This window comes from Lissotriton vulgaris, chromosome 7 (assembly GCF_964263255.1).
Source record: "Lissotriton vulgaris chromosome 7, aLisVul1.2, whole genome shotgun sequence".
NCBI lineage: Eukaryota > Metazoa > Chordata > Amphibia > Caudata > Salamandridae > Lissotriton > Lissotriton vulgaris.
Window position 1 is genome coordinate 1522591618 of NC_141695.1, and position 23378 is coordinate 1522614995.

General features: G+C 48.2%; 1 protein-coding gene across 2 annotated transcripts in view; it reads right to left on the minus strand.

The window, feature by feature from the left end:
* The window catches only part of RALGAPB (Ral GTPase activating protein non-catalytic subunit beta), a 1758088-nt gene that overhangs the window by 942862 nt on the left and 791848 nt on the right, over positions 1–23378 (minus strand). For both annotated transcript variants that reach the window (XM_086932393.1, XM_086932392.1), the window contains exon 15: positions 16439–16568. In XM_086932393.1, coding sequence (XP_086788519.1) covers positions 16439–16568 — 130 coding nt within the window. The remainder of the gene's footprint in view (positions 1–16438; positions 16569–23378) is intronic.

The window sequence follows — 23378 nt, forward strand, 5'->3', positions numbered from 1 at the left end:
AAGGTGGTGTAATCACCCTTTGCTTTAGATATAGTATCCCTATATCTAACCCTAAAATGGACACATATATTCCTATCAGTCACTCCTATGGCAGGCCTTATCAATCCTGAAGGCAGAGTGCTTGGAATTATGTGAGATGGTGCTCTGGCATGAGCTGAGCCCGTTTGCAGCTTGCGGAACCAAGTCCTAATAGCTGTTCCATGATAACGCTATACCATATACTCTTAAGTGCATTATGAACCTCGCGGTCAAATGCTAACTTTGGTATAGCATTATCAAAACATGTCGAGTAAGGTGTCATACGAATTGGAATACTACCCCCTCGCCAATTATGGCGACGATGGTAGCATTCCACCTTCTAGAGGGACACGACATGTATGTAACTGTGAACTCCGGTTAAAGTTAACTCGAGCCTCAGCATCACAAAATGGATGCTGCCACCACAGACACAAGTCTGACCTCCTGCTGCTGGGAGTCCTTCCAGCGAGGGAGGCTCGGACAAAGGGTTTTCTGCCTTGGGAGGTGCTAGCACCACCCCAGACAGGATTTTGTGTATTAGGTAGGCCAGGGCTGAAAGGAATGAGACATGCCGGGGGCACACAAGGTGTCCCTGTGCATATGTCGGTCTGAACCATTTCCTGGGGCACTCCAGCCCCAGAGCTGGCGCAAGACCGGACAAAGGAAAGGGGGTGTAACCACCCCCCTTCCTGGACCCACCCAGAGGAGGGACCTAGTCGTAGTGCAGCCCCCTTTAGCTGAATAAAGGTAGGAGCTGGTCCCATTCCCAGTTAGATTAATCTTGACAACTTCCACGAAGAACTCTTGACCTTCTCCCTCCTGAACCATCAGAAGACTGAAGAATCTCCCCAATGGTCAGGGAGTGACCATCCTGCTTCGCAGGCACCATCAAGCTCCTGTGCGGTTTGCTGCAAGTCCTTCCATCCCGGAATCAGACGACCCAGCTCAACAAGACCCGGACCACCAGACTCCTCTGACCTCTACCCACATCCACAGCACAGCTGGGACCCGTGGGTGCGACTAGCAACGTGGAGACGGCCATCTTGAGAAACCTGCACAGCGCTTCCAGCACGACCGCCGAGGGATCCTCGAGTGAGTGCACTGGGGTTTGAGAAGCCCCACACTGACGCAGCTCCTGCACCAAAGACCAGCCCCCCAGCATCCACGAGATCTGCGTGGGGCCCTTTTGCCTGGTTGCTGCATCTCCTGTTGTCTGGTCACTTGCCGGCTGGCCTGTGACCTCCGAGACGACGATCCGAAGATTTTACCACTGCTGGTCTGGTCCCCCAGACTGGCCCTTGCTTCCTTGTAAAAGAGGAGCACCCCGGACCCTCCTGGTCCGCACCAGATGCCATCTTTGTTCCACTGCGTGGCTTGCCTTAGCCAAGGCCTGTTGACCAGATTGACGATCCAACACCGCCGACAGCAGCAGACTACGTGGGACAGTTCGTGCCTCCAGCCTGGTCGTGAAGAACAGCTCTTGGTCCGCGCAGCTACAGAGAGAAGCGACCCTTCTTCCACCTGAACGCGGCCACAGCATCTGGTTCCCTCCTGGTTCCAGCACCATCACACTGGCTAGTGATCGAGACTCTGTCCCCTTCCCTTTCAGGAGTTCTTCTTCCCAGTTCCATCCCTGGAACCACCGGACTCCTCCATCTGGCTGCCTGCCAGCAACTCCTTGTTTCAGGCATCACCGGGATCAACGCAGCAAACCCGACACAACTTCAGCCCTATGCACCCGCAGCCTGTGGGTTAGGTAACTAAAGCTTCTAGGTGCTGAAGTCTGTGTTCACTATCCTAGTGTCCAGGTCCACTGTTGTTTTCCCTCCATCCAGCCGGGTTCGTCCGGAATCCGTATCTTTCTAAACTGTAGCATCCATAGACGTTGGTACGCATCGCGCGTGAGAGTTTCCACTCTGCACATGAGTCCCGTGGGCCTCCTGCTACTTACTTACCTAGTTTGTAGCGTAGTCCCAGCGATCCTCCAGCCTCTGGATCTCCTTACAGTACTTTCTTTCCTCGCATTCCATTGTTTTGAGTATATGGTTTGTCGTGCCCCTAAGGCGCACTTGTAAATATTGTGCGAACTCGTATTTCCTTTTTAGTATTGTCATGTGCTTAGCCCTCTGATCTCATAAAGAGTTCAGAGGTGTATGTTAGTTAATAAATATCTGTTTATTTTCATAACAACCGGTGTGGTGTCCTTTCACTTGGTATTCAAGGGGTTATATGAGGTAAAACAGCTGGCTTCACCTGCCATTCAGAGTTTAGCCTAAAGACTGCTTTTGTCCACGCTACTAGGATAGCTGGTCTATAAGGTTGACTTTACAACCAATCACCATAAGGGTTGTTTGGACTGATACAAGGTGATCACTAGAACTAGTGAGCATCATATATCAGGCCAACTTCTCACATTGGTGTGCAGCGGTTGGGATTTGAGCTTGCTGTTGTTTTTACCAAATATAATCTTGAGATATCATTTGAAAGATCACATAAGGTACCATAGGTACATATAACAAGCTTAGAAATACTCTGAGTTCTACTGAACCAGCTGTTGTAGTAGAAAGGGAGTAGCACACCCTGACTACAACTCTTAGCAAGGGATCAGTAGGTAAACCCATAGTGTAGGTAAGTGCACCACTGACACCTCACTAGAAAAGCATATCTATCACAGGAGAGAACTCAGTGGCTCCCCTTGTGACAGTTGACCCTCCACAGGTCATGTCAAGATATGCAGCTCTTAGCTTCCAGGAGATGAGACAAATGTGTACCTCCAGGAAACTAAAACTGGGTTCTAACCCTACCACTCCTTTTCTGATAGGTCTCTTAGAGGCATATGATGCCAGAAGGGCTTCTAACACAGGCCCCTCTAATCCAGATGGGAGCATGCCCCCCTTAGAGGGAACCCTTGGTGACCCCGACCTTAACCTCCATGGAGCAGAAAGTGAAGAGGAGGAAGGGGAAGAGGAGTTATCTGGGGATGAGGCAGACAAAGGTCCAGTAGTAGTCAGTAGGCTCACCAGGACCAACTTAAGCATGCATGAGAATGGAACTGGGGGACCCCCAGGCCTATCCTCAGGCAGGCTTAACCTTGGGAATAGACAAGTTAGATCTCACTCCAGAGGCTCTAACAGATCTATTCACACCCATGTCTCTCAGGCATCTTCTCAGGGAGGGATGACATCCCCTCAGAGAAGAGAGCATGAAGCCAGGATGAGGGAAGTCAATCTGAGGATTGAGAGGGAAGAACTTGCCCTTGCCAAAGAAAGACTTGCCTTTGCCAGAGAGCAGAAATTGAGTGGGGCAGACCCCACTGGTGGCATCATTAGAGATAAAGACAGGAGTTTTGATACTAGACACCTGAGTAAAATAGTGCCCCCCTTTAAGCAAGGGGATGACATCCACAAATGGATGACTGCTCTGGAGAGGGCCTGCACTGTCCAGTGCATCCCCCAGAGTCAGTGGGCAGCTATACTGTGGCTCTCCTTTGAAGGTAAAGGTAGAGATAAGCTCCTCACTACTAGAGCTGAGGATGCTAACAATTACCAAGTCCTGAAGAATACACTGATTGATGGGTTTGGCTTAACAACTGAGCAGTACAGGTTGCTGTTCAGAGACACCCAGAAAATTCAGTCTCAGGATTGGGCTGACTTTGTTGATTGTGCCACTAAGGCTTTTGAAAGCTGGTTACTGGGAAGTAAAGTTACTGATTACACAGGATTATATAATCTAATTATGAGAGAACAAATCTTAAGTAATTGTCAAAATCAGTTGTTGCATCAGCACCTTATTGACTCAGATCTGACCTCTCCCCAAGAATTGGGAAAGAAGGCAGACAGATGGGTAAGGACAAGGGTCAAGCAGCAGAACCAGAACCAGGGTGGTGGCCAGAAGAAAGCAGACCAGAAGGGTAATGAGAGTAAGCATAATGACCAGAAGTCTTCAACAGGGCCCCAACAATCTAAGGAGGGTGGGTCCCAGAATTCCCAAAAGAATAAGAATAAGGGTCAGAAGAAACCATTGTGCCAATACTGTAAAAGTAATACTCACTGGTTTAGTGAGTGCACCAAGAAAGGCCCAGCTCCTACCACTACTGCCCCTAAGGCACCTGCAACCCCTAGTTCAGTTAGTAGTGGTAGTGTTCCCCCTAAGGCTATAGTGGGGTTGACATTGGTATCTGAGGCAGGCTCTGACCTAGTCAGAGTACCTACCCAGGCTGTTCTTGTTTGTACTGGGGACATGGATTTGACCCCTACAATAATTTAGTATTGTCATGTGCTTAGCCCTCTGATCTCACAAAGAGTTCAGAGGTGTATGTTAGTTAATAAATATCTGTTTATTTTCATAACAACCTGTGTGGTGTCCTTTCACTTGGTATTCAAAGGTTATGTGTGGTAAAACAGCTGGCTTCACATGCTATAAAGAGTTTAGCCTAAAGACTGCTTTTGTCCACGCTACTAGGATAGCTGGTCTATAAGGTTGACTTTACAACCAATCACCATAAGGGTTGTTTGGACTGATACAAGGTGATCACTAGAACTAGTGAGCATCATATATCAGGCCAACTTCTCACAGCGCCAGACTCCGAGCTCTATGCTCTGATTGCACAAGCTCAATACCTCCACTAGTGGACCCACCCCACTCCATTTCAGCTCCATGTTGCGGTCGAGAAGGATGATGCCTTTCCTACCTCACTACCAGCTGCCATATACCCACTTACAAAAGACCAAATGCAGAGATAAATACAGTGGAGACGCTGCGCTGGGCTTGGGAGGGTCTCAGAAGACGTGTGAGGTTCCCATTACTATATGCCCCCCGTCTGTGCCACTGGAATTACACTCCAGCTTACCCCCTCTACAAGATGCCGGCTACATTCACTGAGTCCGTCAGATGGGACTAACCTCCTTTGCCGACCTCTATCCAGATAATGTTTCTTGCCAGTCCGCAGCACCTACAAGGCGCACGCTCTCGTATTCTAGACGCACAAGTTACTTACCTTTGGTAACGATATATCTGTAAGAAACATTAGTTAGTGTTAGATTCCTTACCTTAGAATATCCCCAGGCGTCAGACTGGATCAGAAAGTTTTCGTCAGCAGTACCCCTGCGCGTCGGTAGGTGTTGTCTGCAGATCCGTGTCCGTCGTCGACGTTGTGATCGCCGGGATGGAGTCGGAGTACTTAGACGCCGCTTTCGCGCGCGGACGACAGTTCTGTACATAGTTTTCAGCGCCAGGAACGCAGAGCCATGCAAGAAACCGACACTGGTGCCAAGAAACTAGGGCCCTCAAAGGGACATACCTTAACCCTAGATATCAGTTCGCAGAAAGGGGGGATGGGTGGGCCGGTAAGGAATCTAACACTAATTAATGTTTCTTACAGATATATTGTTACCAAAGGTAAGTAACTTGTGCATCTGAAAGAAACACGTTAGTGTTAGATTCCTTACCTTAGAATAGATACCGCAACTATACCAACCCCGGGGGTGGGTCTGCGAACCAAGATCACACCAGGAAGTCCTGGAGAACGGAACGGCCAACGAAGCCATCTGTCCAGACCTGACTGTCCAGGCAGGAGTGCTTTGCAAACGTGTGCAGTGAAGCCCACTTAGCTGCCTGACAAATGTCCTGCAAAGGGACTCCCCAACCCAGAGCAGTAGAAGCTGCTGTGGCCAGAGTGGAATGGGCGCGCAGTCGAACGGGAGGTTCCTTCTTAGCCAAGGAATAACAGATCTTAATGCACAGAACGACTGTAGGAGAGTAGGGTCTACTGCCTATGGTCACTCCCACTTTTTGCTTTTGCTTTACTGGTTTTCGACGTAGATGTGGCTGTGGGCCTGCTAATCAGACCCACAGCCCAGATGCGCTCTATCTAAATGCTAGCCATGTACTCTAGGTACATACACAATTGGGAATTGGGTCACCTTGTCAGCTCCTGTAAAAGTGTACCCTAGGGCTGCATCATGTATTATGCCACCCCTGGCTGGCCCCTCAAATAGACAACTGGCTGATCACTCATCTGGGGCAAGGTCGTGTAATCACCCCTTGCTTAGGTGTAGTATTCCTATACCTACTTACATATAGACACATAGTAACCTATAAGTCACTCCTATGGCAGGCCTTAACAATCCTGAAGGCAGAGTGCTTGGTTATGTGTGAAATGGTGCTCTAGCATGAGCTGAGCCTGTCTGCAGCTTTCGGAACCATGTCCTTGTAGCTGTTCTATGATATTGCCATACCATATACTCTCAAGTGCATTATGAACCTAGCGGTTAAATGCTAACTTTGGTTTGGCTTTATCCAAACATGTCATGTAAGATGGCATACGCTTTGGAATACTACCCCCTCGCCAATTCTGGCGACGGGGGTAGCATTCCACCCTTCTAGAGGGAGAAGACATGTTAGTTCTGACTATCCCGGGTAAAGTTAACCAGAGCCCAAGCATCACAAAATGGATGCTGCTGCCACAGACACAAGTCTGACCTCCTGTCGCTGGGAGTTCATCCAGTCCTGGAGGTTTGGACAATAGGTTTCCTGCTTGGGGAGGTGCGAGCACCACCCCAGACAGGAGGATGTGTATTGGGACAGGGAGGACTGAATTGATTCAGACACTGCCTGGAGCACTCTAGGTGCTCCATGCATACCCCAGTTCAAACCGGTTGCTGGGGCACTCCAGCACCAGCTCTGGTGCGAAACTACACAAAGGAAAGGGGGTGTAACCACCCCCCTTCCTGGTCCCACCCATAGGAGGAACCTAGTGACCAAACCAGCCCCCTTTAGTTGTATAAAGGTAGGAGCTGACCCAGGAGACTTTAGATTAATCCTGGAATCGACTGAAGACAAAACTCTGGACCCTTCGACATTCAACTGAAGACTGAAGAAATCCCCCTTGTGGCCAAGGAGTGACCACCTTGGGCAACCAGGCACCATCCTAGTGTCTAGTTTTGTTAGTTGTGTAATCCTAGTTAGACCTGAAGTGCTTTGCCCATGCTACCTCTAGGATAGCTGGTCTATAAGGTTGACTTTACAACCATCACCATAAGGGTTGTTTGGACAGGTGCAAGGTGTTCGCTAGAATAGTGAACATCATATACCAGGCCAACTTCTCACAACAACCCATCGAGAGATGGTTCGTTTGTGCACCGCCCGTCCCTTCTTAGCGCCCACGTAGCCAACAAAGAGTTGGTCGTCCACCCGGAACTGTTGTGGGCGGCTGAGGTAAAAGGAGAGTGCACATTTTGGGTCCAGACGGTGGAGCCTCACTTCCTCTTTCGAGGGATGCGGAGGCGGAGAGAAGGTTGGCAAGGTAGTGGACTGGCTAATATGAAAGGCAGAAACAACCTTGGGCAGAGAAGAAGGGCGAGTCTCCAGAACAACCTTGTCCGGATGGACTGAGAGGAAACTAGGCTTAGATGAAAGAGCATGGAGCTCACTCACTCTTCTGGCAGAGGTGATGGCAACCAGGAAAGCAGTTTCAAGAGTCAGAAGATGAAGAGGACAATTATGAAGTGGCTCAAAAGGAGTGCACATCAGATAGGTAAGAACAAGGTTCAAGTCCCACTGAGGCATCATGAAAGGAACAAGAGGGAACATGTGCGTGATGCCTTTCAAGAACCTATTAACAACAGGGGACTTTAAAAGAGAAGGCTGATCAGGAAGCCTCAAGAAGGCAGAAATGGCAGAGAGATAGCCTTTGATAGTGCCCAGAGCAGAGCCCTGCTGGGCAAGAGAAAGAAGAAAGAGGAGAACCTCTGAAAGAGGGGCAGAGAGTGGATCCACAGCCTTTCCTGTGCACCATGCCACAAATCTGTTCCACCTGCAGGCGTATACCTTTTTTGTGGAGGGACGCCTGGCTGCCTGAATCAGATCACAGACTTCAGGAGGCAAGTCAAATGGCCTCAACTGCCACCACTCAATCTCCACGCATGTAGGTGGAGACTGGACAGGTTCGGGTGACGGACCGTCCCTTACTGATGCGACAGAAGGTCCTCCTGAAGAGGCAGACGAATCGGGGGATCAACTGACATACTGAGTAGCTTGGGATACCAGTATCTTCGTGCCCAGTCCGGAGCCACAAGGATGACTCAGGCCTGGTCTTACCTGATCTTCTTCAGCACTCGGGGCAGAAGAGGTATAGACGGAAAGGCGTACCACAGATCGCAACTCCACTCGCAACGAAAAGCATCTCTGAGCGAGTGCCGTCTTGGAAATTCCAACGTGCAGAACTGATGACATTGTGCGTTCTCTTTGGTGGCACATAGATCTAACCAAGGCTCTCCCCACTGCTGAAAGAGACCTTGCGCCACGTCCGAGTTCAGACGCCATTCGTGATCCATCATGCACCGGCGGCTGAGTTAGTCTGCCCTGGCGTTCAGGGAACCTGCCAGGTGTTGAACCACCAGGGTGACGCCCTAGTGTTCCATTCATTGCCAGAGGCGCAGCGCCTCAGAGCCTCCTGACAAAGGGTCCACGACCCCACCCTGCCCTGTTTGTTGCAGTACCACATGGCGGTGGTGTTGTCCGTGTACACCTGCACTACACTTCCCCGGACAGAGGGAAGGAATGCCTTCAGTGGAAGGCGGATCGCACGCAGCTCCAGAAGGTTGATGTTTATTTATTTATTTATTTATTTGTTGGTTTATATAGCGCTTGAATCCACTCCTTCTGGAGTATCTCTGCGCTTTTGGAACCGGTAAGACAGCGGGCGTGGTATAGAGATGGAATTAGATTTCATTTTTAAACAAGATGGTTTTTAAAAGTTTTCGGAATGTAAGAAGTTCTTTACATTGTCTCAGAGACAGAGGGAGTTTGTTCCACAGCTTGGGACCAGTGATGGACAGGGCTCTACCTCCGTGTCTGGACTTTTTGGCGCGAGGGACCACGAGGAGGAGATCTGTACTTGATCTGAGGGATCGTGCTGGAACGTAAGGAACAAATTTCCGCTCAAGATAAACCGGCCCCTGTCCATTCAAACACTTATGGATCAGGCAGCATATATTAAATTTGGCTCTTTGTCGAATTGGGAGCCAATGCAGCTGTTCAAGGAGGGGCTTGGAGGCAGTTCTCGGGGGAGCATTCAGAACAAGGCGGGCTGCCGTGTTCTGAATGACTTGTAACTTAGCCAACACTCCTTCGTTTGCAGAGAGCAGCAAGCCATTACAATAATCGATCCGACTAAGGATCAGTGCTTGGACAAGGGTTTTCCTAACAGAGTCGGGTAGAAGTGGGAAGACTTTGCGGAGCAGACTGATGGTATAGAAGCATATCCCTGAGATGTAGCTTGTATGTTGTTTTAGTGACAGGTCGTGATCAAACCGAATTCCCAGATTCTTCACGACCTGTTTAGGTTCAGGGACTGCTCCTAATTCTGATGGCCACCATTCCGGAGTCCATAGTATTTTAGCCTCCCCAAACAACATGACCTCCGTTTTGCTGACATTACATTGGAGATAGTTGGTAGACATCCATTTTGCCACTGCCTTCATGCCTGAAGAAAAGGAGTTCCTAACCTCAGTGGAAAGAGTTTTAAAAGGGAAGAGGAGCTGTGTATCATCTGCGTATGATACGGGGATGAAGCCGTACCTACGCAATACTCCTGCCAGGGGTGCCACATAGATATTAAAAAGAGTGGGGCTCAAACATGAGCCCTGTGGCACCCCCTTAGAAATCTCTATTTCCGCTGAGCGATATGCACCCATGGTGACTCTCTGGGTGCGATCAGATAGGAAACTCTTCAACCAGTCAAGGGCTTTGTTCTTAATGCCAGCGTTCGACAACCGTTGAGTCAGGATGGTATGGGACACTGTGTCGAACGCTGCCGACAGATCTAATAGAACCAAGATGACTGAGAGGCCCTTGTCCTGGTACACGTGGAGGTCATCAGTAACAGACAGGAGGGTGGATTCTGTACTGTATTTGGGGCGGAATCCTGACTGGGAGTCATCCAGAGCATTGGCAAGTTCAATATGTCCGGATAGGTGGCGATTTACATGCTTTTCTATAAGTTTCCCCAAGAATGGTAACAGGGAAATAGGTCTTAAGTTGGTTAGGTCAGACCATGGAGTGGCGGTGTTTTTCCTTATAGGTCTGACAAGGGCTCGCTACCATTCCTTAGGGACAATGCCTGAAATAAGTGAAAGGTTTACCAGTTCAGTGATCGTTGGGCATAGTTGTTCAGCCAATGCAGGCATTAACCTGGCGGGGATGGTGTCCTCTGGACTCCCACTTTTAATCTGCTTTATTAAAATAGATGTTTCTTGTAGTGAGATAGGGGGAAGTATGTCTAAGGAGTGTACATCCGATATAGCTTCTGTGTGATTCGGAGGGGGTACTAAGTCTGAAAGTGTAGCCTGGTTTGTGCACACTATTTTATCATAGATTTTATTAATTTTATTAGTGAAAAAACAAGAAATTTCATCACACAACTGTTGGGAGGACATCTCAGGGGCTTCGCAGGCAGTGGGTTTAGCGAATGTTTGTAAGATTTGAAAAAGAACCCTGGGGGAGTTCCCTGCCTCTTGTATTTGTGATGCGATATGGGCTTTTCGTGCAGTACGAATCGCTTTATGGTAGAAGCATAATGTGTCCCAGTATTTATTCTTATCCTCTTGAAGATGGGAGGTTCTCCATCTTTTTTCTAGTTTCCTAGCACCTAATTTAAGTGTTCTTAGATGGTCAGAGAACCAGATTTCTTGCTTTTTGGCTGGCCTAGATTTAATATGTTTTAGTGGGGCAATTTTATCTATGACTTTCTTGGTTTCTCCTTCGAATTTATTAAGAGCAGTTTCAATATTATCCAGAGGTAGGAGGATAGGGGGATTACATTTTTCTCTAAAGGTAGAGTTGGTAACTTTATGCCACTGTCTACGGATGCAAGGTAGTGAGCTGGGGCATGAAGGAGTGGGTACTTGGAAGGGGGTAGTGAATTCCACAATAAAATGGTCAGTCCAGCTCACCTGAGTTGCAGGCGGGCAGGAGACAAGCGGGACATTGGAGAGTATCAGGTCTAAGGTATGACCTGCCTGATGCGTAGGTCCACAGTTCCTTAATATTAATCCTAAGGATGATAGGTCTGTTAGTAGAGATTGTGCCTCATTACAGTCTGATCTCTCACTGTGTACATGTAGAGCCAGGACTCCGCCAGAGACCAGAGTCCTCTGATCTCCGCCTCTCCCATGTGGTCCCCCTATCCCAGGAGGGACACATCTGTCACTACTACATGCTCCGGTTGGGGTAGTGTGAGGGATCTGCCGCTGACCCAATCGCGGTCCGTGAGCCACAACAGCAACTATCTCGCAGTGCCCTCCGAGATCCGGACGTGGTCGGACAGGTTGCCCTGATGCTGGGCCCACTGAAACTTCAGGTCCCACTGCAAAGCCCGCATCCGCCACCTGGTGTGATGCACCAGAAGGATGCAGGAGGCCATCAGCCCCAGGAGACGCAGCGTCAACCTGACAGAGACTCAGGATAAAGGCTGAAAGATCAGAATCAGAGCCTGAATATCCGGAACCCGCTGTTCGGGAGGATAAACCCGAAACTGCATCGAGTCCAGAACCGCTCCGATAAAGAGGAACTTTTGAGAGGGGCACAGGTGTGACTTTGGCACGTTGATGGGAGAACCCCAGCAGGTACAGGAGGTTGGCCGTAATCTGGAGGTGGCTGACGACTGTCTGGGGTGAGCCCGCCTACAACAAACAGTCGTCGAGATCGGGGAAGACTGGAACCCCTGATCTGTGCAGATGAGCTGCCACCACCGATATCAACAGCCGAGGGGCGCTGGTGAGGCCAAAGGGGAGCACGGTAAACTGAAAGTGCTCGTGGCCTACCGTGAACCGCAGGTAATGCAGGTGGCCTGGCAGGACAGGGATATGGAAATATGCGTCCTGCAAGTCCAACGCTACCATCCAGTATCCAGGGTCTAGGGCAGCAAGGACCTGAGATAAAGTCAGCATCTTGAACTTCTCCTTCCGGAGGAAGACGTTGACGCTCCGGAGGTCCAAGATAGGGCATAGGCCCCCTTTGCCCTTCTGGGTACCAGAAAGTAGTGGGAGTAGCAACCACGTCTTACATCTGGCCCAGGAACGCACTTGATGGCCCCCTTGGTCAAGAGGGCCATAACTTCCTCCTGCAAAAGTTGCAAGTGATCCCCTACGTGTGGTGGTACTGCGATGGCATGGCTGGAGAGGTCGCCTCGAAGGGGAGGGAATAGCCCCTTCGGACGATTTGCAGCACCCACCTGTCCGATGTGATGTTACGTCGGAGGAGGTGAAGGTGAAACCTGCCCCCACTGGCGTTGAATGGGCCTGAAATCTCAGACTAGGAAGGCTTTGAGGAAGATGCTGCAGGGGGCTGATGTGGACTGACCTTGCCGTTGTCCCCCGGTACCGCCACGGCAGTTACCTCGTCCGCGACTACGTTGAGGTTGGTTCTGCGGCCTGTGGGGGCGCCCCTTCCTTGGCCACGAAAGGGGCTAAAAGCGGAGGTTTGCTGGCGTTGGCCGAGGTCCAAGGACTTGGCCATAGCCCTGGAGTCCTTGAAACGCTCCAGCGCACTGTCCGCCTTGTCGCCAAAGAGGCGATTGCCATCAAAAGGCATGTCCATTAGGGTGGCCTGGACATCCTGCGAAAAGGTGGCGGAGAACCACCGCCGTCGTTACAATCGCCCTAGCCAGCTAGTGGTATCGAGTCCACACCATATCAAATAGTGTGCTGCGTCTCGCCCTTCGGCGAGGGCTTGGGTGAGCTTCGCCCAGGCCTCCACTGGGCACTGCGGCAGCACCTCCGCAACCGTATCCCACAGAGAGTGGGTGTAACGGCCCAAAAGGCAGGCGGTGTTGACAAACCGCAGCCCCAAACTCAGGGAGAACAGTTTCTTCCCAAACTGATTGTACCATTTGGATTCCCGATCCAGAGGAGCGGTCTGGAATGCGGTCTGGGAAGTAGAGGCCTGGATCACCAGGCTCTCGGGGGTGGGGTGAACCGACAGGAAGCTGGGGTCGCCCAGAGCCGGGCGGTGGCGTCGGGCCACGTTCCGATCTACAGGGAGGCCTGTAGAGGGCTTGGACCAGGTGCCCACTAGAACGTCGGTGAGGGCTTCGTTAAACGGCAGGAGAGGCCCCGAGGAGCTTGCCTGCGGTTTGAGCACCTCAGTGAGGAGGTTAGTCCTCACAGCCGCGACAGGTAGCTCAAGAGCCAAGGCCTTGGCTGCCCTAGTCAATACCACGCTGTAAGCAACAAATCCAGTGTTGGGCGAAGTGCCAGACCACTGGCCTCCCCACCTCGTCTGCCCAGTCCTGGCTCAACTGGCACTGCCGTGCCAGAGGGTCCTCAGACCCCCTCCCAGTCCTCCATCTCCTGATAGTCAGGGAAAAATGTTGGAGTCGGGTCGTTGGTGAATTGCTCACCCGTCGGCGCCGGAAACATCGTCGGGCAGCACCGGTCCGATGCCGGACCCGGATCGGGGCTGAAACTGGGGACAATGTCGTCCGGGGACGGCTTCGTGGGCGACAACCTCGGGGTCGGCGCTCTAACGGAGGAGTTGTAAGGTCGACTGGCAAAGACCGGGATCCGGCCCCGGATACCTGCGGCGTCGGGACCGGAGTCATCGACAGCACCGGGGCCGAAACACCCGACAGTGCCGGGGCCGGAGCCGCCGGAGCGCTAGGGCTCCCAGACGGACCCGCGGGGCCCGAAAGCGCCTCAACAGGGTCCGACGGAGGGAAGTGCATCCTCATGGCCACGAGGAAGTCATGTATCTCCTCCGGCGTCCCGTGCAGCCCAGGGACCGGCAGGTGTGGAGCTGGATGCAGCGCTTGTGGCTCCGTCGTAGCCGCGTGGGCGGTGTCGCCCGAACCCCAGGCCCCGTCGCGCGAGCGTGGGGGGGGGAAGAGTCAGAAGAGTGATGACGCCTCTTCAACTTCTTTTTCGAGTGCCTCGACTTACCTGAGGACTTGGAGCCCGATAAGAGGTGGTGACTCGTCGAGCGGCGATGACTGCGGCCCCACGATTGGTCCCTCGACCTCATCCTAGACCGGGACCTCGAGCGGCGCGGGCCGACTGCCGGAGCTTGAGCCGCTTACGGGACCGCTCCCGCCTAGCCTTCGAGGTCAAGACACGGCAGTCGGGCATGAGTTGTCATCATGGTCGGCCCCAAGACAGTAAAGGCACCGAAGGTGGGGGTCCGTCACCGACATCAAGCGGTGACAATCCTCGCAAGGTTTAAAACCAGGCATCCCTATCGGCACAGCGAGTCGAAGGTCGACTCGAGAAATGATCCAAAATAGATCAAAAAAGTTACCCAAAAATTGACTAAGAGTACTGCTCTTCTCGGATCTGCGTTTGCTGGTGCGGAAAAAAGAAGAACTGACAGCAGGGCACGAGGGCAGCGCCTGAGTACTCCGACGACGTCATCCTGGCGATCACGACGCCGACGACGGACGTGGAGCCGCAGACGACGCCTACCAACGAGCAGGGGTACTGCTACGCAAAACTTTCCAGATCCAGTCTGACGCCTGGGGATATTCTAAGGTAAGGAATCTAACACTAACCTGTTTCTTTCAGATACTTATTTTCTGTATTCTTTAAAATAAATTCAACAATAGCATATTGTTGGATTTATCAATACCTTTTTCCTAAGTCCTTGATAGTATTTTTCATGAATTCCAAGCCGTAGTTATGAGTTCATAAACTATTGAAATGTTAACCTTTGTGGCTAGAGGTCTACAATGTTGAAAATGAAATGTCCAATTTCTCGAACACCAAGGTCTATAAAACACATTTTATAAGGACCCTTCATATTCTTACATGACCCCCCACCTATGGGACACCTAGGGGAGAATTTAGGGGTCCTGAAACCCAGAAATATTGTGGATCTTCTCTCCACAGTGCTCCTAGCACAAAAATCGATTTTTGGAAGGCCTTTACTACAATGAACAAAGCGAAATGTGCAATTTCTCTATCCGCAGGGGAATATAAAACATCTTTTATAAGGATCCTCCTTATAAGCGTCTGCCCCCCCCCCCCCACCCACCCTCTGATGGTAGGAACACTTAAAAATTAATATACTACAATATATTGGCATATTAAGTAGCGCAACACACTTCCGGAACACCTATGGGAGACCTTGGGGGTACTTAATATGCCAAAATACCAAATTTAATTATTTTTTAAGTGTCCCTACCACCAAAGTCGAGTTTGGACACAATTTATATTTAAAAGCTGTCCTGCAATACAGGGCTGCTTTTGAACTGACTTCAGCATTGCACACATGCAAGTGCAGAAAGGGCTGCTGGTCTCTAAACCAACATGCCCTATTATATACTAGGGACTTCAAGGTAGTTTTAACTCCCCCTGCACTAATATGTACTAGGGACTTATAGGGTAGGCAATGCCAATCATAGGGCAATCCTAACCTATAGTGTACCCTAAAGTGTGTACATGTCTTCACCTATACAGTTGAACTCATAGATCATATGTGTAGCGTAGCGGAGTCGTGGGGGGCCCATGCACAACATGGCTGCACTTCTGTTAATTCCCATTCCCTTAACAGTTTCTTAGAAATAATACATACCTGGTGCTGTATTACAAGAAGCACTCCAGAAGGAACAATGGGTGTATGCGTCTGCTTCTTGTCCATCCAGGGAACTCTGGTGTCATAGAATAGGCAGCTGATTTGGTCCACTCTATACTAGGATTCACACCAGCAAGATCACCAGGGCACCTCCCCATTTACATGGAGGCCTGGCCACATGCAAATGAGTAAACACTTTGCCTCTGTGCTCATGCTGATTAAAGATGTGGGCGGAGAGGCAAAGAGACTGTAAGGAGACACACTGACTGTCCACCACAATAATGAAGTGTACATTCTGAGCACCAGGGCAGGTAACCCTTGCAAGCGGAAAGGGGGTCCCATGGATCCCCCAGAATACCCCTTCAGGCAAGTGCAGTCATTCACTGCACTTACCAGCCAGGGACAGACTGGGCGTAGCGGCACTGGCGTTTCCCCGGTGGGCTGCCACAGTGTGGATCGGTTTTAGACCCCCCCCCCCCCCCCCCTTCCCCCGGGCCAGCCATGCTCTTTGCCAGGGCCGCTTTCGGTTCCCAGATTGGCCCTGCAGCCGGCTAGGAGATCTTTGTACCATTTGAATTGCAGCCCAGGTTGTTGCCTTCAAAGTGAAAATAAAACCAGCGTTTTCAGACAGCTATCCACTTTTCACTAAGGCACTATTTTCAGTACAGCGCATGTACTGTAATAAGGCATGCTGTCCCAGCCTATGCCCACAGGACCCATTTACAAGTGTGCTACCACACAAACAGGGAGACTATGCCCAATCTGTAATATGAGCCCTAGTGTCTAAACAACGGGTGTTGGCTACAGTGGCTGCTTATCGAAGCCAAACAAAAAATGTTCTGGGTTGTCTACTTACCATAGTCCCTTAGTAAAGCTTGTGCTGGTCTCTCACTATCAGGAGTAGTTGGCTCATTGCTTCCTCCACTCGCTGTACTGATGCCACTGTTGGTGCGACTATGGCCTTTCTGGTTGTTTTCTACACAACTCTGAAATTGGCAAAATACAGACACGGGCAAATAAAAAAAATTGACATTTGTTAGTCTTGTAAAGAAAACAATAAGAAAAAGCCTCATTGAGCTTAACGAGAAACAGACATACAACCCCATTATTTGTTCAAAGATAATAGTCGGAAATTGGGTTGATGCTGGCAGATTTACATTGTTCCATTGTACAGTTCATAATTTGTAAAACAAGAATACACGCCAAGCAATTTAAAATATACACACAAGTTTTGGCAAAGCTATTAGTCTTGTTATTTTTACAGAAAACAGCATTCACATTTTCATGTCCTTCCAAAGCTGCAATGGACACTTTTTCAATGCATGCTGCAATACCTTAAGCACTTACTAGTGATCAAGTGACTATAACTGGTCCTTTTTTCACACAAATGACACTCCAGGGAAGAATGAAGACATACACAGGTATGTTAGGTACATAAGTTATGAGACAAAGGTCTTACAAAAATTGTAGCTAGGTGTGAAGATTATTGTAACTAGCTGTGGAAGAAGATGTGGTAGGTTACACACAGCAGAATAAGTAGGAAGGACTTGATAGTAAGTTTGTTAGGTAAATATCAAAGATTAGGTATTGTAGGATAGGTGTGATAGGTAGGTTATGTATACTAAGCTACTCATGGTAGGTTAGGTAAAGTAAGTTAAGAATGTACAGTAGGTAGATCAGATCAACTAGGCAGGTAAGGTATGGTATTGTATTGTATTGTAATTGGATTTATATAGCACTTACTACCCCTGATGAGGGGTCGGAGCACTTTTTAGGTCTTGTGGGCTTGTGTTATAAGTTAGGTATGGTCTATCAGTGATACATGAACAAGCATTTGCAATGCAATAGGTCTCGCATTACTGATAGTTTAAGGTATTGGAGTTGCAAATAATAATGCAAAGCCAATAGCTCATACTTTCAGTAATGCAAGACCTGATGCATTGTGAATACTTGCATAGTGAGCCAGGAACCAGCACTGTATGTCACAGTGCAGTACCGCAAGCTGCTCCTAGAGCTCCCTGTTGAGCAAGGCACCAGCCCTGCTTGTCTAGTTGAAGTACTGCAAGCTGCTCCTAGATGTCCCTAGTGAGCAAGGCACCAACACTGTGTCTGGGTGCAGTACTACAAGCTGCTCCTAGATGTCCCTAGTGAGCAAGGCACCAACACTGTGTCTAGATGCAGTACTACAAGCTGCTCCTAGAGGTCCCTAGTGAGAAAGGCACCAGCACTGCATGTCTAGGTGCAGAACCACAAGCTGCTCCTAGAGGTCCCTAGTGAGCATTGTGACAGCACTGCATATCTAGTTGCAGTACCGTACGCTGCTCCTAGAGGTCCCTAGTGAGCAAGGCACCAGCACTGCTTGTCTAGGTGCAGTACCGCAAGCTGCTCCTAGAGGTCCATAGTGAGCATCATAAACTTTTGCTCACATATGATACTGTACCCTGCAGAATATATGGTAAATCTACCCTACCCATAATGCATTGCATGCAAGACAGTACCACGAGTACATTCAAATAGCTATGTCCATATATACAATTAGTAGCTTTGAAATGTGACAAAATTATTATTATATTAATATCGGATTAGGTTATACTCTATGTGGATCCGATGAAGGGACATTTATAGAAGGTCTCATATAAATGTGAGATGTGCTAGCGAGTAAAGTAACCACTAAAAAACCTAGCTTAGGACAAAATTAGTGTTTTGTCTGAAGGCCCTTAAGAAAATAGTGCTTGAACCTAGGACGTACTAACACATGTAACAGGGGGTGCCCTCATGGAAGGTTACAAAAAGAGACAAGGCGGTACTAAGGAGGGACTACTAAGTGTAATGACCAATAAAAAGCCACAATTTACAAAGGACAAGGACAGAAGCAAATTAAAAAGATGGTCAGAAAGTTAGCGAAGCTTTATGCATATATCCTGAAAACAGCATGTCTCGAAGACACAGTGAAAGCGCTGCCTAGGCAGCCCTAAAAAAAGAGAAGCATGACACTGTATGCTCCTGATACACAACTGCAGTACTTGATTAAGTTTCACTAGGTCACCAAGATATGGGACAAACATCGGTGGCTGGAAGAGTTTTGATAAAGTGTGAGAACTATATGAACATTTACTGATCCGTTCCTTTAACAGGGTAAGGGAAACATATAGAATAGCTGGAAGGTAACTTTTTTAATATTCAAGACACTCACAAGAGCAGCAATCCAGACATAGAAGGGCGATATTGCTGTACCACTGAAATCCAACTACGTACACCTAATGCTAACTAATACATGGCTACTATAAAAGGCAATAACGTTAATATAGAACAATGCTCTATCTTTATATTACACAGATAATAGGTTAAAAGGGAAGTGGAAGTCAAAAATAAGCACTGAGATACCATACAAAACAATGTTACAGGCCTTAGAGGACATGAAAATAGTGTCCAGGCATCGCAGAGTTGATTAGACACAATTCAACTACCTGCTCCAAACGAATCTTTCCCCACAGTGAACAGGCCAGATAGGGGGGGACCAACAATGGTCCCAGGTATACATCAACAATGCAGGTTTTTACTATATGGTGTTGGGAGTGCACGGTAAAAGCACCACACTGGGAGGCAGTAACAGCCACAATCTCAGAACATTTAGTCAAGCAAAAAACAGACAAATCCACTTTAACTGGGACAAATACCTAGACCCGAAAAGTTAAAAAACTAATCCATTTATAGATTCTCCTATCTGCAAAAACGATGACTAGTGTGACATGCAGGGTCTCTATAGTGTCTCTCCTGTGAACATGGCTTAAAGGTTTAATGCACACAAAGTTTAAAATGATATATTACTCAAAATACAAACGCAAAAAAGAGGTGGGACATGATCCTAATAGCTGCACAAAACAAGCACTGGAACAGCTAATAGGTCTTGCCTTTGGGACCTTATAAGTGTTTAGCCAGAGCTAATGGCTTTGGCAATATTTTTAAGCTATGTTACTCAAGTGGACAGATAGGCCTAAGTACAAAAGAGTGTTTGATGTACCCAACAATTAAATATCTTTTTAGTGTGGATTAAAATGATACACAGACCCACAAGCACATGTTAAAAACGCTTGTGTATGAAGCAGAGAGACAATGTTATGTTATGTTATGTTATGTTATATTAATTTATTGTGCGCACAGCTACTCCAGCCAAGGAGCGTCCCGGCGCATAGACAAGGAGTAACATAACACAACAGGAAAAGATAAAACATGAAAGGGACAGCTAAAACAAGAATGTTTTTATTGCTCCCCGAAAAGTCATAAGGTCCTCTAGTCAATGAAGTTTGCGAACTTAGTTTGGTGTGGGTGCAAATCCAGCATTGCCGATTCCTGGTGAGTTGAACTACTGCTGCTGAAACAAGGCCAATAGAGATACCAATGGGTGAGGCGGACTGGCCTCAAGGGTCCTGTGACCTCAGTAACAGAGTTACTGTCGCTATAGGGTGTGCTGCTTTGTAGGCCTGACCAAAATACTGGAGGTGAACTTCAGTATGGATTGAGGTGGACAGGCCTTTAAGGTTAACCCATGCTTGCCACTGCTAGGGTCCACCTGCTAGTGCCAAGACAACAGGGCTTCTAAGGTCTAGCAGGGCCTTCTAAAATCTACCATGGGAATGTGCTTCCTCAGAAGAGTGGTCTGGTGGACTGATCATGAAAGCTGAACCTGGTTCCACAGTTCCAAAATTGGCAGCTCTGGCCATAGTGCCACATTCTTTCCCCCACTGAACACCATAATGCCCTACTGAGATAAACTAACCATGCCTTCAATTACAACCCAATTGTGCCCCGCTAGAAACACTTGGATGTACTCATTTCAAATTATGTACTAGATAAGAGTAATATGCTGCCTGAAAAAAAAGAGTAATAACATCCTGGAAAAAGCAAACACCTATAGGGAATGCAAGATTAAGTAAAGCATGTTTAATGTAAAAAGGAACAACATGGTCACCATAACGATTTTACACTCATTGTTCAGAAATCAATTAGTGTTTTGCCTGAAATGTCAAGGACATGACTACACAGCCCAGAAGGGACCCATTTCAATGTCCATAGCTTAGATCCTTACAAAAGGTAGGCAGTATGGTTTAAAAAGACCACATTCCTGAACACAGAGTTGCAGTACAAATTTTATAAACTAAATTAAGAAAAACAGCTGATAAGCATCACATTAAAGATTTTCTACTCCACGCATCAACAGAAAGACAAGAAAACGAAAGTAGTACTTACTTCACTGGCAAACTCTGTAAAGTGGCTCTAATGTGTCTGGGTGTGAATAAAACCAAACTGCCCACGTTGCGACCACTCTGACTTGCTTCATTTAGTTATTTTTATGAAAACAGCTTATAAGGATTGCATTAAACATGTTCCACTTCACGCTTGCTTTATTTTGTTATATTTCGTACCATTTTTTCTCACCGTCCCAAGGCTACACTTTGGAATATAAAAATTTGAAAAGACGACGACATTTCCAACAAATGATTTCTTTTCTCTTTTGGATCCATTTCACAGGGGAAAGAATGAAGGAAAGGAGGAAAGAGAGGGTAAGAGAGGGTAAGAGACGTTTCGTGAAGTAACGCTTTTATTCAGTAAGTGAGGAGGAGCGAGACACTGATAGAAAGAGAGGGACAAGAGGAACAAGCATTTACAATGCAATGGTCTCGGCATTATTAAAGGTAGAGCTATTGGCATTGCTCATGACTTTTTTTTTTAAATCATAAATAAATGGCATTGTCATTTACATTGCCAATAGCTTAATCGTTCAATAAATGGCATTGTCATTTGCAATGCCAATAGCTTAATCGCTCGCAAATGCATGACCGATTGCATTTACACCCACACAGAGCCACACACACAAAGCCACCCACACACACAGAGCCACACACACACAGAGCCAGCCACACAGAGCCCGACCACAAACACACAGAGCCCCCCACACACACCCAGAGCCCCACACACACCCAGAGCCCCACACACACCCAGAGCCCCACACACACCTAGAGCCACACACACCCAGAGCCACACACACACCCAGAGCCACATACACACCCAGAGCCACATACACACGCAGAGCCACATACACACACACAGAGCAACATACACACACAGTGAGGATCCTTGCTACTAAGGGAGCAGATCCCTCGATCTGCCTCCATGGCAGCCTTCACATATCGTCTTTGTGGGGGCCTACAAGCTGGACCTTTAACTGCGCCTCGCCCCATCTCTTTTTGTTTACCATATTCCAAAGCAGCCGCGGCCCACCGCTCTTATCTGCTCGGGCTGGACTGTTCCAAAGCCAACCTGCACTAAACAGATACCACTACCATAATGCAACATAAAATCAAAGCAAATGAAAACTCAGCAAAATGTGATATCCACTTAATTACAAGCAAAGTGCGAGCTCCTAGTGAAGGGGACAACGGATAATCTGCATACTGGGAGCCTGACTGTCTCTGGAGCTTCAGGTTCCATTATCTTTCATCTATTTATTTGTAGATAGCAAAGTACATACTAGATATGCAAGGAATACAAAATCAATGTAAATAAACGGTATTATCAAAGTTGAAAAAAAATAACTCCAAAGCATCAGATATGCATTCTGTATGTCAAGGGCTGAACATTGAGGTGGTAAGCTGATAGAGACCCCTTCCTGAATGTAGTCTACATGGGCGTGGAGAGCATGGGGCGTGTGTACATTACCCTGGACAGGTCATGGGGTTCAGGCCTGCCTGTATAGGCGCTTGAAAGCCAGCTGGTGCAGAGATTCCCCCACTGCCGGTCATGCATGTTGTGCAACCATTGAGGCCAGTTAGCCATGAACGGCCAGCACCGGATGTATTAAAGTCTTTGCTATAGTATTTTTTACAGTAGCCTTCACAAATGTCAGCCACTTAGTCGTCAGTATTTAGGAGGCGTTGTTTGTTTATTGGCTGCGGTTTTATGATGTGGGGGGACATGTTTAAACAAGGCTCAGTCACTTCTGTTAAACATTATTTGAATTGACGGGCTGACGTCTCTTAGCATTCCTTCCCCGGGGCCCAGGAATTTCTCTTGGGAGTTTCCCTCGTGGAATTCCAGTTCTATCCAGCTGTCCCGTGTGGCTAGTTTTGAGTATTGGGAAATGTTTGAGGTCAGCTCCCGTGGGGTGAACTGGTTTCGATCACTCTGCTGGCCTCCGTTGGTTTTAACTGCTCTGGTGGCTTTCAACCCACGTGTTTCAATCAGTATGTTACTTGCAGCGGCGTAGTTTTAGGGGTGGAGTATGTTTGGGGGTGTTACACCGACCTAATTAGTGTTTTCTGTAGTAAATAACAGGGTACAACTCACAAGTGTTTTCAGTCGGGTATTGTGAGGTGTCTTTTAGATTTCACCTGGCATTTTCACATACACACCGATTGACAAACACACACACACACTCACTTATGAAGGTCTTAAAAACTGTTGGTTAGTTTGAAAAAGAACGAGTTTTAAGTACTCTTAACACACTGCACCTTAAGCCCCCCTTGCCCTGCTTCTCATGTCGTGTATTTTCACAAGATACTCCAGCGTGTTTGTTGGGAAATTTGAAGTCCTCCCCTGCCCCCAATCTTGACCAAGCCACGCCCCTGGTGAATGGTTACTCCAATTGTTGATCCGCCGGTCAGCTGCTTTCGGTTCTTCGCAGACACCCACAAATATATACTCTATATCTGGCTCCAGCACAACAATTTCCCAATTGACCTCTCGGAATTTTTATGGGGTGGCAGATAAGATTCGATATTTTGGGCTGTGGTTAAATG